The 15,060-nt window shown below is 38.9% G+C and overlaps 1 protein-coding gene across 4 annotated transcripts in view; it reads left to right on the forward strand.

Annotated features, from left to right (window-relative positions):
- Positions 1–15,060, forward strand: part of suco (SUN domain containing ossification factor) — a 37,227-nt gene that overhangs the window by 13,474 nt on the left and 8,693 nt on the right. For 2 of the 4 annotated variants that reach the window (XM_037974018.1, XM_037974016.1), the window contains exons 2-16: positions 2,257–2,371; positions 4,311–4,406; positions 4,636–4,970; positions 5,775–5,915; positions 6,284–6,434; positions 7,601–7,697; positions 7,872–7,999; positions 8,198–8,265; positions 8,362–8,469; positions 9,170–9,275; positions 10,560–10,580; positions 10,838–10,893; positions 11,957–12,048; positions 12,294–12,359; positions 13,144–13,227. In XM_037974018.1, the coding sequence (XP_037829946.1) occupies positions 2,257–2,371; positions 4,311–4,406; positions 4,636–4,970; positions 5,775–5,915; positions 6,284–6,434; positions 7,601–7,697; positions 7,872–7,999; positions 8,198–8,265; positions 8,362–8,469; positions 9,170–9,275; positions 10,560–10,580; positions 10,838–10,893; positions 11,957–12,048; positions 12,294–12,359; positions 13,144–13,227 (1,664 nt within the window). The remainder of the gene's footprint in view (positions 1–2,256; positions 2,372–4,310; positions 4,407–4,635; positions 4,971–5,774; positions 5,916–6,283; positions 6,435–7,600; positions 7,698–7,871; positions 8,000–8,197; positions 8,266–8,361; positions 8,470–9,169; positions 9,276–10,559; positions 10,581–10,837; positions 10,894–11,956; positions 12,049–12,293; positions 12,360–13,143; positions 13,228–15,060) is intronic. The other 2 variants (XM_037974019.1, XM_017428814.3) reach the window with 2 other exon arrangements.

The following is a 15,060-nucleotide window of genomic DNA, read 5'->3' on the forward strand; positions in this document are numbered from 1 at the left end:
ACTCAGCTTTTAAATGAAGTTTTTAACATTAAAACATTAAAAACCTGATCATACAGAAATTAAAACTATATATTGTTGGCTTCTAAGTCTCTGTCAGAGAAAACTTCAGTTTTTTTAAGCAAAATAAGAATCAGAGACTCGATCTGAACCAGACTGGAGGGCCGGATGAAATGTTACAGAGGGCCGGATCTGGCCCGCGGGCCTTGACTTTGACGCGTGTGGCTTAAAATAAGAAGATGGTGGTGTCCTAAAATGCCTTTAACCTCAAAATCATATAAAAACAGTGTGTTTTATGCTGCGTTTATGATTGTTTTGTACAGACAAAGAAATAAATTCTACAATTATTGCAATAGATTATGGTAACCTCAGATCAGATAATCATGTGATAAATCTGACAGGTCTTTGAACACATGGTAAGAAGCATGTATTGTATTTATTCAGCATAAATTCAGAACGGCGATTGAACTTTTACTCTCTCTTGGCAAAATTGTGTCTGAATCAGCTGTCACTAAAAACTGAATGCTTTTAATATTTTTACACTTATGTTCTAACATTCAGACAGGAACAAATCAAGCATTGATTTTAACTTCAAGTCAACTTTGGAAGAAGCTTTTAAGTTTTACTAAATGTATTGTGATCAGTTTTTAAAATAGGCTGTCAAACTGAGTAAACGTGGTTTCATCGTTGTGATAACATTCAGTCATTTTGACTTGTCACTGGACCATAAATATAAAGCAGTTTATGGTCACTGTACCTCTCAAAAGGGCTTTTTACATAGCCGGATGTTGCCGTCATATATTGTCTGAGCAATCCTATCCCCTCATATATTAATAAACCGAACACTGATGGTGAGACTTTCAAAGTGTTACTGATTTGCACAGATGGCTGTATCTCAGAGGTTGTTGGTATGCACGCTCAGTTTCCTCTTCCTCCTGACAGCCACGCTGACAAGGCGCTAACACGTGTAGCTCCTGTCTGATATTTGACTACTGAAAAATAATTGCTCTAGATTGAAATTGTCATGGTACTTTCTTAATGTGCCGGGTTTTTATGTCTTCGGGTGTGAAAATAACTGGTTTTATACAATATATTATGATTTTTGTCACAATCCAAGTTGGAGTTTAAGTACTTCCATAAGAGGCCTGACTGAGGACATCACATATCAAAACAATTTAGCTGGTGGCAAATTGATACCTTGTTGAGCTGTAAATCAGAGTTTTTGAATGTTTTGGAAGTGCCGTACATTTTCTGGTACCACCGTCTTGGTTTTGGATTCCACCATTTTGTTAGAAATTCTTTGTGACCAACTTGAGTTACATTTTGGGCTCAAGCTAGGTGAGGGATCTGCTGGTGAAGCTCTGAGTGATGAGGTCAGTTTGGGTGCTCCTGAGCAGAAATTAGTCACTTTCAGCTGCATTGTCTGGGTTTGTTTGTCCAACTTCAAGAAATCTAATTGTACCTCAATTATAGTTTAACTAATGGGTTTGCACACAGTTTAGAAGTCTGAGGCAAACAGGATAATTGGATTGTTTTTGTTTCTAATATCATGTAAACTGTTTGGTGTGTAGCTACTCTGAAAAATATTTATTAAAGTTAAAGGAAATATGTAATATGTGACATACAGTGCTTGGCATCATGTTAAGAGGTTTGAAAGTTTAGCTTTTGTTGAGTTAAAGCAGCGGGGTGTGTTTTAGTGGTCTTTTTAAGTGAGTTAACTGGTCAGTTCACCTTAAACACTTCGACTTGAAGGGAGCTGGAAGGATTGATGAAAAACCTGAGCTCTGTCGTTTCTTTTTACAAGAAAAGTAGAACGAGGAAGAGAACCAGTGGAGTTCGGGGGTGGAGGGGATTTAAGGAATGCTGTCATTCTTGAGTAACTTGCAAAAACACCCCACAAGTAAATACATACATCTCCTTTAAAATCTGTGCATTTGCTCATAGACTTCTCTGCCCTTTCTAACACTTGCTGCTTTTATAGCTTGTGTTCAGAAACTTTGTCTTGTTTTATTTTTCCTCCCCTGAGGGAAGGATGTTCTCCGACTGTGGAGGATGTGATGCACAACCATTCTTTTGAACTAAAAATTCATGTTGGCTTATTATTGTTTGGACTGTTTACTCTGAGTCCTTCATTGTTGTTGTAGAATAAGAGTATAGTTTGTATTTATTTGTTTTACTATTGTTACAGCAACTTGTGTTTTTGTGTGAAAGTATTGATTTTTGCATGCTCTGACAAATGTCGCTCTGTCTGTGTTTTAGGTACCCGAGTCAACATGTGTTTTGTTCAGAGCAGAGCTTGTCTGGATCAGGTCCATCTGCCCAGGACAAAGACCCAGACAGCCCCGAGCAGGAGCCGGACTCCACACAAAACAAGGTGTGTTTCAAAGTTTCACACACCAGCAGCTCTTAAACTCGCATCAAGCACTTTATTCGTCATTATTCCTTAAATGGCACAATCTTTTGACAGCACCAACCAGAGAATATTTTTTATACCCTTTAAGAAAATTTTTTTTTGTTTTGTTTTTGAGCTGGTTTGTGGTATTAATAGTCAGTTCTCGTGGTGAGATGAATGAGTTTAGAGTAATCTAAGACGATGGCGGGAGCTGTGTCTTGCACTTCCCTGACCCACTGACCCCTGAGGAAAAGTAGGAGGCATAAAGGGAGGAGGAGCAGCTGAGCTGTCAGAGTGGGGCCTCTCTGTGAATGATAGGTCTGCCAAGGTAGAAGTCCTTGGGAACAAAGTTGGCATAGACTCACAATAACACGCAGAGAGTTTTAATTTTTAAATATGCATTAAACAGAAATGTTGATGGATGCATATTTGTTCTATTGAAAGGACAACATAAACTTGATAAGGGCATTTCGGGTAACCTCCAGTCGGTTCAAAAAGCAGCTGAAATCCTTTGACTACTGTCCCATCTGAAATTGTTTGAGTTGTTAGATGCTGGTGTGTTTTCAGATGCCAAATAAAGCCCTTCACTAGTCCTGCATTTCTTCTTTTTGAGCCTTTCTTTGCTAAAGAGGATTCTCCTTAAAGGTTAACTTCTAGTTAATCCTAAACATTCAGACAAATAGCTTCACATTGAGGCAACATCGAGGCGTGGTTCTTTACTGGCTTCAAAGTTTGACGATTATTCACCTTGGTTAGTTTTGTTAGGTGTGTTCTTCATCCGGGCTTTGTTTTAGCTGAAGGCTGTAGCTGCAACCTTTTCTGTAAATGGAAACTGACAAAGCTTTAGGAAAGTCTGTTCATTCTGTTGTAAGAAAAGCAAGTTAAATATGTTTACATCATTCGAAGCTTTGAGTGTCCCAATAACAAAAATTATGACATCTCATTAATACTAATAATGTTGTGTTATTTGTTTGACCGTACAGCCTTTTTCGGCTCATGTGGATCCGATGTAATGGTTTGTATTTTAAGGGACAATGTTTTATTACTCTTTTTTTATTTGTTTTAGAGGCAGAAAAATCAGTACTGTGGGTTATGGTTGATCCGTTTCATCCTGACACCAATTTTCCACAGCTTATATTTTTGATATGTTCAGTAATTTTGTTAGGAACCACCACAAAGGGACAAAACGATGATCATTACAATCACTTATGTTTAAATAAATCGTTTCCTGAAGAAAAAAAAACCTGTTTTACATCACATAGACACACTCAAAAACCTTCCCTGTCAAATCAGTCAGTTTTATTTATTTTTATTCAGTTATCGCCATCTTTTGTGGAGTTAAAGGTTCAGGGCCTGTAAAGTATTCACGTATATTGTTTTCCCTGACCTTATAGCACCTTACTGGTTGAATACTGATGCAGGTGTGGTTCTGTTCGGGTGGAGCGGCCTTTTCAGCCTGCAGTCAGCTCCTGCAGTCTCACAACTAGGTCTAGGTCAAATATTTATTATCTCTTGGATTATTATGGATCAGCTGTGCTTCCGTGCAACTGGCTATCAGAGAGAATGATAATTTGTGGAAGGGAGTTTTTGATACGTGAACAGGAGAAGGAGTCCTTGTTTGGGGTGAAGCCGCAGACAGACCTGCTGTGGCAGATCAGCAGGTCTGATAGTCTGTCGTCAGCCTCACAACACGATCCTTGTTCATCAACAAGGAGCTTTTCTTACATCCAGAGACACACACATTTTGGTTTAGATTCCTCTTTACAAATAATACAGGTTTTCAGTAAATGACCCATACTTTGAGTCGCCTTGTGCTGAAAAGTGCTATATAAATAAATGTACCTACCTACCTACTTTGAAGTGTCATATTCAGTACCAATTTAATGGGGTATCTATTTACTTTTTTTTTTTTTTTCTCCAGGCGGTGGAAGAATGGGAGACACATACATCATACGAAATGGGATTAGAGACGGAGAAAGCAGCACAAGAGAAGCTTGAAGACGCACATCATGAACAGGTAAGAAGAAACATGTTAAACATTTTAATTTCTTTTAATATAATGAGCCTAATCGGTTGTATAAAATGATTATTTTAAGTCTTATAAACTGAACAGTGTGCACATCCTGGAAAGAGAAAAACAGGAATGAATGATGAATAACACTGATATCAAGTCATGAGGACTATTATAGATCTCTAAAACATTATTCAGGAGATTAAATACTGTCTTTTGTGCCGTCTTTCACCAGACTGTGAACCCGCAAGAAGAAGACTCGAAGGAGACTAAACCTGACCCAGAATTGGATATCATACCTGCTGCTCCTGAGCCTGCACCCGCCCCGGAGTCCCAGGCCGACTTGGACTTCCAGACTCACACACAGGACCACGAGCAGGAAGCACCAGTGTCCCCCACTCCAGAAACAGAGCCAGCACTGGACCATAGGTCAACAGATGCTTTACCCCAAGCAGAGACTTTTATTGATGACCCTGCTGGACATCCCAGCCTGGATTTGAACTCGCTGACGCCCCCAGATGAAGCTGAAAACGCACCTACCTCACAGAGTGCTGGTCCGGCGCACACAGGGTAAGTTCAGATTCTCTTCATCATTTCTAAGATCTGGCTCTTTGGCATTACACGTTGGTTGTAACCATAGAGTAGTCTTGGTTGGGAAATAAAAATTTAACTTTAGATTGCTTAAATAAAAGTACTACATGTCCTATTTTTCTTCTTTTTACATTGGTAAAGACGGCTTCAGTCATGTTCAGGCTAAACTTTGATTAACTGTTTCTGTGCTGCCGGTGTCATGTCAAAAATTGGACATTTTCTTTGATATTTTTGTTAATTCACTTTCGTTACCTTCAGTTTTCTCCTCGTGTTGCTTTGTTAAACATGAAAACGCTGATGACGAAGTGAGAGAGAATCTCAAAGTGCATTCTCAGGACGTTGCTTTTCAAGGACCTGGAGGCCAGCTTTCTGAACGTTCGTGGAACCGTTTTGTGCTCAGAGATTTTTTTTTTTTCTGATGGATTTTTCTTTTTTCTTTTTAATGGAAGTTGATGAACATTGTGGAGAATTATCAAAACGGACACTGAACCTGGATCAAGGCACAATACTGTCTGGACTGAACTTGAATGAAGATTATACCTATCCCTCCACATCCTTTGTATTGAACAGCAGGACATTTGTAGTCAGCGTTTCAATCTGGTCTGCTTCAGCTGCCCCACCAGCAAAACATCTTCTCTATCCTCGCTCTCATTCCACTTCTATCTATCTATTCTCCCTTCTTCTCTTTTTTTTCTCATCTCCTCCTCCTCTCCCTGACCTCGTCCTCCTTTCTCTATCAGTGTGAGGAGGTGTGGTAAACGCCGTGTCCTTTCTTTCCCTCAGTGCAGCTCGGGTTGCCAGTGCAGGAGATGAGCTCCTAGTAGACAGCTTTGTGTTTGCTGAGCACTCTGATTCACAGTGCAGGGTCATTCCCCCCGAACTGGCAACCTGTGAAAACTCCCCTTTTGGCCGCCCTCTCCTCAGGTGAGTTCCTAACCACCAGAAGTCAATCAAAGCAAAGAGAGAGAGGTAATCAAGGTGCAAGTTACACCTCTCTGCTGTGTGCAACCGTTGATCGCTGGCCTTGCACTCCATTCACCCCTGCTATTGTTTTTTCTTTCTTTAATTTATTGTTTTGCGTTTAATTTCCTCTTCTCATACTTATTGCCTGCTCCAATTAAGGACAGTCCAAAAACGTGAACATTTCTTTATTTTTGCACCATTTATCCAATATTTCCTTGTGCTAATTTGTTTAATTCTGTCCCCCCCCCCAATCCTTTTCCTTTTATTTTTTATTTTCTTTTATTTTTTTATTTCTTGCCCACATCATTGGCCTCATTTCTGTGAAATAGTGAAGATGAGCACCTGTCAAGCCAGAGCCAGAGTTCTGATGTCGACGCAGAGGTTCAGTCCAATCCAGAGGTCGCAGACTTGAAACAGCAGGAACAACAGGAGCTGGAGCAGGAGGGCAACGCTTCCCTCCACCACCAGGATAAGCTGCAGGTTAGCAACTTTAGAGTTTCTGTGTGTACCGTTCATTTATTTGAGTATTTTATATTGGATTGGAGAAAGGCTTTGCGAAATAAAACCTAATGAGTTACAGAAATCGAATTAAATGCTGGTCAGTAAGAACATTTTCTGTCACATTTCAGATGTTGCAAGGTAACAGATCCCTTCTATTTGATGGTGGTGAGAAACCATGTGGAACAAGGCACTTTATGTAAATAATTCATCTGTCCATCCCGCCATCTTTTCTGTACAGCTGCTTTGTCCTGTTGTGCCTCTGAGGGATGAAACTTGACTCAGCTGACACTGCCAGAGAGGCAGAGTACGCTCTTGATATGTTTTCAGTCCATTGCAAACTGAACAGAGATCTGTAATTGTGCACCTGTTTTCCTAACGTGCACGTCTTTGAACTGTGGAGGAAATTAAAGCGCTTGAAGAAAACCACCACGGGGAGAGCGTGCAGACAGCAGCCAGAAACATGTATAATTTCAGGATTACGATCAGCGGCCAAGCGCTGCCTGTGGGTCATTTGGTCAGTTTGCGTGTCGGTACGAACAGCAACCCTTCCTCACAACTGCTGGCGAGTTTCACATGCATACATTAAATATTCACTGAGCACATTTGCTCAAGCATAGAGCGGCATTAGCCTGTTTCGTGCATCGTATCCTGATCTGACCTGCTTTCAGTTGCCTTTTCATGGTTGAACGATACCAAAGTATGCGTGTATCCAAGAGAGTGCTTCTTTTCATGAACATTACTTTGTTGATTTGGAGCAAAGATTTGTTGACTAATCTGTTCGAGGCACAAATTCTTGTCAGGTTGTTTGGTTTTACGCAAGAGTCTGTCTGAGTCGGTGGATTTTTTTTCGGATCAGACACTCTTGTGGGGTCCAAAAGGACACTTGCATAATCCATGAAAAATATTATTCTCAGCACAATGCATCTCCACGCTTAAACAGCCAGGGGCTAGCCGACTACCATGAACTGTGCATGAAGATCATGATTGTTGTGGCGCGTTACGCTTCATGAATATTATTCGTAATGACATGGAAATCTCAGTGAGTCACTGATGCCGAGCAACCAGTTTGCTGTATTCACTGAAGCGCTTTAAGGTCTTTTGTACTCCGTAGATCTGTGAACAATTTGGATGTTTTTGTGCTTCAGATGGGGGAGGCTGAGGTCAAAGAAGCCGATCCCTCAGTACCCAGTAAAGATGACTTCCACACCTTCGATGAGTGGAGGAAGCAAGTTATGGAGAAAAGTAAGTGCAGACAATAAAAACACAATATTATAAATAAAAGAAAGAAGTCACAACTGCAGTAAAAGCGAAGGCTTGTATAGTTTTTAGTAGGTGTGTAAATGCGGTGCTCGGTGGAGCATGCGTGTTTTTTGGCACTGTCTACAATGAGCCTGATTTTAACGTCTTTTAATCCAGGTCAGACTCTCCATACCGCACCTAGTGGCGGCCCCCATCTAGTGAAGAAGGTCCAGAAGAACTTCAAGAATAATTACGCCTCTGTGGAGTGTGGTGCCAAGATCCTCTCCGCCAACAACGAGGCCAAGGTTACACGCTCATCACTCCTGTCGACAACAAACAAACACACAAATGATTCACATTTTGTTCGGTCAGGCTACAAGAGCGATTATATGAACCTGCTTCTTTTACAATAAAAAAATGTTTCTGAATTAGAATTCATATAGGGTATAAATGTGATGGTGATTGGTTGTTTATGCTGATTGCCATTTATTCCTTTTTTCCAGAGTACTTCAGCTATACTTATGGAAAATATGGACCTTTACATGTTAAATCCATGCAGCAACAAAATCTGGTAGGTGTTGTGATGCACAGCAGTGGCGCTGAGCTCATAACAGAGCCTTGTTTCAGAGGAGTTTCACTTTTCTTAAACCTTCTGTTTTCACTTCAGGTTTGTGATAGAGCTCTGCGAGCCCATTCAAGTCAAACAGCTGGACATCGCCAACTTTGAGCTTTTCTCATCGACGCCTAAAGACTTTTTAGTTTCTATCAGCGACAGGTAGGCTTTTCCTTGTTTAAACACTGTCAAATGAGCCCAGATATTAAAAATCAAGTATACGAACAATGGAAGGAGTACTTCAAACCTTTCCAGTGTGTTTGGGAAGAATTGGATTTGGACACACTTGTTCAGATGGTGAAGAGCCAACCAGGATTAAGACTTTTATTTTTATTTCTCTGCATGAATTATGGCTACATAACTGTCAGCTAATGTACAAGCTTGAACATATACTCATATCTTAAATGCCACAATGGTAATAACTTCATGGTTGCCAGCTGCTTTTTCAGATTGAAATGCCTTGCTGCTGAAATGTGCTATACAAATAAAATTTGATTTTGATTGATTGAATATTTTGGTTGTGAGATTTCCACTGCTTGAGTCGCATTCAAGCCCTTAAACAGCTTTATTTCCTGTCCACTCCACACGACCAGTCAGTTATCTTCCTTCTGTGTTTGTATCTCTTACGTTTAGCCATGTCAGAGCTGCAGTTGGATTTGTTTACCCTCAGGATTTATTCCTTGCCGGGTCTCGCTCCACAAATAGTAAATGCGTTCCACCCTTCGCTCTGAAACAACAGACCTCTAAACATAATGAATGCAGTGCCATTCACAGCCACCCTGTGAGAACTTGTCTGATGTTTGCAGTAATCTGCAGTCCCCACATTCGCCTCCTAACTTTATTTTCCTTGCTCTGTTTGCAGATATCCCACCAATAAGTGGGTAAAGCTGGGTACTTTCCATGCGCGTGATGAGCGGATAGTCCAGAGTTTCCCACTGGATGAACAGCTTTATGCTAAATATGTGAAGGTACTTTGCTTTTCTGCTTTCTGGAGTCGTGAAACCCACAAGGGGTTCAAACGATGAGCAGTAAATTGAATAACTAAAAGTAAATATACACAGACTGGCAAATATGTTGGAGTAATGTTTGATCAGCAGTGACGGAGTTCCTCTTTTAAGAATTGCGCAAATATGTGTAAGGGTATGAATGGATCCTGGTTTTGACTTGGTCTTTTGTAGTTATTATAGAAAAAAAGATTAAAGTGTGTACAGTTAAAGGGTTGCAGCTGCTACAAAGACTTGTTGAAATTTTAAATTCCTAAACATTGGATTTTAAACTAAATGCAGCATCAGCAGTGATGGGAGGTTGAGCTTGAAAACTATGAGCAGATCTTCTCAGAAAGACTTTGCGGAGCTTTATGTGAAACTAGTGTTTTATTTTCCAGAAAGTCTCCAACAGCAACTACAGTTGGTCAATACTTGCTTTAGTAGACTGTATTTTATGTTTAATTCAGGTTTTTTCAAACTGGGATTAACATTTGAGGGGCAAAATAAAAATAATAATACAAAGTATTTCAGGAATGTTGCATCCTTTTTGTTACTCTTCTCCCAAACGGTTCCCTTTTCAGCATTAATAGTCCCGTTATTTAACTAAAAAACAAATGTTTATGAATGAATGTTTGTTTGCTGGCTCACTTCCCCTCCACGTATCTGTGTTGTCTGCTGAGTTTAATAATTGTACACTGATTCTTTTAAAATCATTCATTTTCAAATATTTAGACATTTTTTTAAATTCATTTTATGACACTGACATAATAATTTACATTAGACAAAAATGTTAAAATGCATCCAGTAACACAAGTCTGATCTGTTTTCATCTGAATGTGTGAATATGAAGAAACCTTTTCTAAACTCTCACACGTCTCTGTGTCCTTTACTGAATATTCTCAGTGTTTGCCTGTTAAACACTCGATTAATGCCTGGATAGTTGTCCTTTTTGTGACTGAATGTAGGACTTTCTGTCATTTCCGCACTTTGTTCTGTAGCTAATACTTTTCTTCCAGGTCTTTCTCTGTGTAGACCTTGTTAGTGTCTTTTCTGTTTCTGCCTCTCCCTGGCTTGTTACCAACATCTCTCCAGCGTCATTTCCTGTGAAATGCAACGGCACTTATCGGCAGCGTGCTTGTTTGTTTTCCTAAAAGCTGAACTGTATGCAGGTTCTTGACTTGCTTGTAGCTCGATTTGTTCTTTATTCTGATCTCTTGTTTTATTTCTCTCTCCTTCTGTCACTCTCCTGTCTTCTGCTCACATCAGATGTTCATCAAGTACATAAAGGTTAGCACTCTACACTCACTGTCAGAGGTTACGAGACACCTTTTAAATAACTTCACTTATTTATGGTGATTTAGTATAATGCATGCAAACTATAATAAACAAGTTGAACACATATCTATGTCGAGGCTGGTCCAAGTACTGTTCATTTGGTGGATAATGGCTTCAGAAGTGGGCATATAAAGGGTTTTGTTTTACTATTTGTATTATTAAAACTGTAGATGATGTTTTTATTTTAAGTTTGTCCATGTTTCCTGCAGGTTGAACTCCTCTCCCACTTTGGCTCTGAACACTTCTGTCCCCTCAGTCTTTTCAGGTAACACCTTCAGTTGCAAAATTTGAAATCTTTAATTTTACAGAATCTCCTCTGAGCATATTGTGTTTTGTTCAAAGTTTTAACAGTCTGTACAACAACTTTAACATAACTCCGTATATCATTAGCTTTACCTTTTACAGTGAATTACTCTGAAGAAAAACTAATTCATAGTCATGTTCATCTTCAGGCACCCATATTTTGAAATACATATACAGTAGGAATGCGTGATATATACGTTACGCGGTAGAAACGATAGAAATTTAGCCTATGATAGAGAGCTGTATTCTACCAGCTAACCGCAGTAAAGGCTTTTTTTTTGTTTAAAAACTCTATGAACATAGTGGTGGAATTTTCTTGATTGAGATTATTTTGTGGTATAGCAGTTTTCATAATAAATGCTAGCAAAATGACACCCTATTTTTTTTTTTTTTTCATTCCTATTTCAAGTTTTATACCAAAAACGTATCATGATATATATTGTTACCGCCACCCGTCACAATAGACATCTGGATATGAAATTTATGCCATATTGCACATCCCTAACATACAGTATGTCATTCCCAATAATATGTGGAATCTAGTTTTAATTTCCTTAATGTAAAATCTGTGGCTGCTGTAAGTCGACTTTAGCTTCTGTGAAACAAATCCACATTAAAGTTCTGCTCTTCTTGTGAAGCCCAGAGTAAATTGCTCCATTTTTTGCCCTCAGAGTTGTTAGGGATGGTCTCTGCTGTTCAAGGTGAACGGGGCTAAAAAAACAATAAAAAATGGCATCACTTATTTTTTTTTACAAAACTATTGACAAAGAGTTCGGACAGATAATCCACAAAACTCTGGCAGGAAATCAGGAAAAAAAAAAAGTTTTAAAAAAAAAATCCTTGCTGTAATACAAACAGTGAGTTTCTTAGAGACAGACAATCATATAGTTGCCTGTGTCTGTGTGCGTTTGGTTGTCCGTCTGTTAGTAAAATATCTCATGAATATCTTAAATCGTTTTCCCTGCTGTGTGCACTTTTAAGCCTTTTTTGTGATACCGTGGTATTCCTTTGTTTGCGTTGTGTAGGGTGTTTGGTACCAGCATGGTGGAGGAGTATGAGGAGATAGCAGATTCCCAGTATCCCTCAGAGAGACTGGAATATCTGGATGAAGACTATGGTAAGATGCTGATATATTGTCGAAGGTGTTTTTCATCACTGGTTGCAAATATACACAATTTTGATTCGGCCAGCAGAAGAAGAGTAGGACTGAGCTGCTTTGCTCTGTAAAACATTACATGGTGTTCAAATCATCAAACTACAAAAATAACAGTAAAGAGTCAAAGGATCGCATGAATGATGTTCAGTCTTAATGTGCACTCGTTAAACGGAGGTCTTTGTTCTTTGCTCTGTATTTTTCTTCAGACTATCCTCCTGGCTACCAACCGTCAGAGGAAAAGGCCTCTAAAAACCTGCTTGGTTCAGCAACCAGTACGTAAACACACACACACTCTTACGCTTGTACGGCTAATCTAACGACAACAAATGTGCCACAACAAAGGCAGAAAAACTGTGGAGGAAAAATTAATCTTTAATGGCATCTAAACTGACTGAGCCAAGTGCCAAATTTACGTTTAATTTTAACTACAGAAGTCTGACACCATATTTAAGAATTCGAAATGTCAAATTTTCTGTTTTACATCTGCGTTTGTTTTTTTTTCTGCCGTTGATCAACTTCATATGAAACTTTTATGAAGAGCTGTGGCTCCGTTCAGTAAGCTAACAGTAATTTAAAGAGCTCTGTTAGATATAAACTTGTTGTATTATTTTAATCTACTCACTATCACACATACTCACAGGCTGGGGTTTGTGGGATTTGCCTAAAGTTTTGCAGCATGTTGATTTGTTTATTTTTGTCTTTTTTTTTTAAATACCACATGCACATTCAGAAATACAGCGGTGTCTCTTTGTGCATCTCGTCTAAATATACTTTAAATCATTATAATCATCAGATTATAACTTCAGTTTTTTTTTTTAATGGGTGCTTTTTGAAAGAAGCGAACAAAGCGAGAGAAACAAAAAAGCTGTCAAAGAAAATAAATGGTCAACAATTAAAACATTCAGAATGGTCTTGAAGCTGAGAAACGTTAACATCAAAGAAGACAGTGAGTGAAAAGTAAAAACGGTTCGCTAAGCTTGTGTTTTCGGCCTCAGGCGGTGTCAGGAATCTCATGTTGTGAAGCGAATGAATCATGCGGACGTTTCTTTCCTCTAGATGCCATCCTTAACATGGTGAACAACATCGCTGCTAACGTGCTCGGTGGCAAGCCAGAACTAGAAGGTGAAGCACAACCAGGAGGTACTCATCTTTTTAAACTTTTATGTGCCGATAGTCCACTTCTTTTTTTTTTTTTTTCTCCACCTGAATCATGTATTTCAATTATGTTTTTAAGACTTTTTAACACTATACATTAAAGTCATTCACCTGTAGACGGCGAACCTTTTCAGCATCCATGTTTTTCTCAACATACCTGAAGTTGTTCCAGCTTTTATCCTAAATTAAATTCACATGTTCAACACAACTTTTAATGCCACATGCTGTAGAAACTGATTGAACACCTGATTTATTTGCTTTTATTAAATTGATCAACATCGTAAGTTCTTTAATTAAGGATCTGGTTGTTTTCTATTCAAGCACTTAAGGTTACTTAGTCGTATTTATATTTTTGTAGAGATGAGGTGGATAATTTAGGACAATTTAGTCTGTCTCCCTGCAGCTTTTTTCTTTTCTGTTTAACAACACACCAGGAAAGACTATTTTGTTTTTGCATTTTCATATATATATATATAAACAATTTCCTCATTTGTTTACAGTTTGTAGGAGGAACTCAGACATGCTGAGCTAACTAAATAATTCTCTATACCTTCTACAATCCTCAAACTGAAATAATCTATTTTCAGGCCTCATTTTAGCCTCAGCCATTATGGACTTGGTCTCCTGGCATGGTTTTGGTTTCTATTATTGTCCAAAAAAAAACTTAACAGGATTGTGAAACAAATTTTTTTCATGTTCATTTCGAGCAGCCACACCTTATTATTAGTGAGTATGAAGTCTAACAGGTTCATCCGTGTTTAACAGTCAGTAATTCACAGATTAGCATCAATTTAAAAACTCTCTCTGAGGTCGTTTAGCATGACTCACCCATCAGACGTCGTAAAAGACACTCCCATCAGAGTCCCAGTCATTCCTGATAATAGATGACATTTAGTATTTTTCCATTCATCCATTTTTCTCTCTCATTTGTTTTCGTGCTTGAATAGCTGCCATGTAAAAGTCGTTGTTCAAACATTTATGTCTGATAAGTTGGTTCATTTATTGGACGAAGATGCAAGAAAAGCAAAAGAGAACAAAGAGGAAAGAAGAGCTTCCGGTTGGCACCTGAATGTAACGAACAGATCCTGCGGCAATAGTCTCCTCTCAGTCAAGTTTGAGCAGATTTGTACTTGTAAAGCGTGTGTAAGCTTCCTGCAGAGTGTATCTAGCCAATATTTTTTTTGCAGTCGCACTAGATCAGGAAAACGGTTTCTTTTTTCACCATTTTTGTTTTCTAACTACTAGTTGCACCCAACTTTAAGGATATTGTCTGGATTACCAGCTTTGAAACTGGGTCAGTTTGTTTATCTTCAGTGTCCTGAATGTGTCCATGCTCGGAGAGCTAGATGTTTTTTTCCTGCTGCTGACAGGAGGTCTCCAGCAGCGTTTATTTAGGCAGAACTTCAGCGGCGAGCTCAGATATGTTTTAATGCCAAGCCTCTTCGTTGTTTTGCTTCCCCCCACGAAGAGCGGTTTACTTACTCAGCTTTTCTACAAAGAAATTTGGTTTGAGAGGGTTAACATTTTCCTTTCCTTTTTTTATGCTTTAATTCTTTTTATTATTCTGGTCAAACGCTTAAAAATTGGTTGAGAAACAAAAAAAAAAAAACAACTTTTGTAAAAGCAGAAATTTTGCCAAATCTTTCTTCGCCTTTCTAACCTGACTCTCTCTCTTCTTTCTTCTGGCTCTCTACACTTACAGAAACTAATTCCAGTTTACACCCACATAAACCAGAGACCAGCCGCAGCAGAGCTCAGTTCTAACTGGCTCAGACTGGTTCACCATATTTCTCCTTTTTTCCCCCAAACATGGGCGTT

Source organism: Kryptolebias marmoratus, linkage group LG24, assembly GCF_001649575.2.
Source record: "Kryptolebias marmoratus isolate JLee-2015 linkage group LG24, ASM164957v2, whole genome shotgun sequence".
Lineage (NCBI taxonomy): Eukaryota > Metazoa > Chordata > Actinopteri > Cyprinodontiformes > Rivulidae > Kryptolebias > Kryptolebias marmoratus.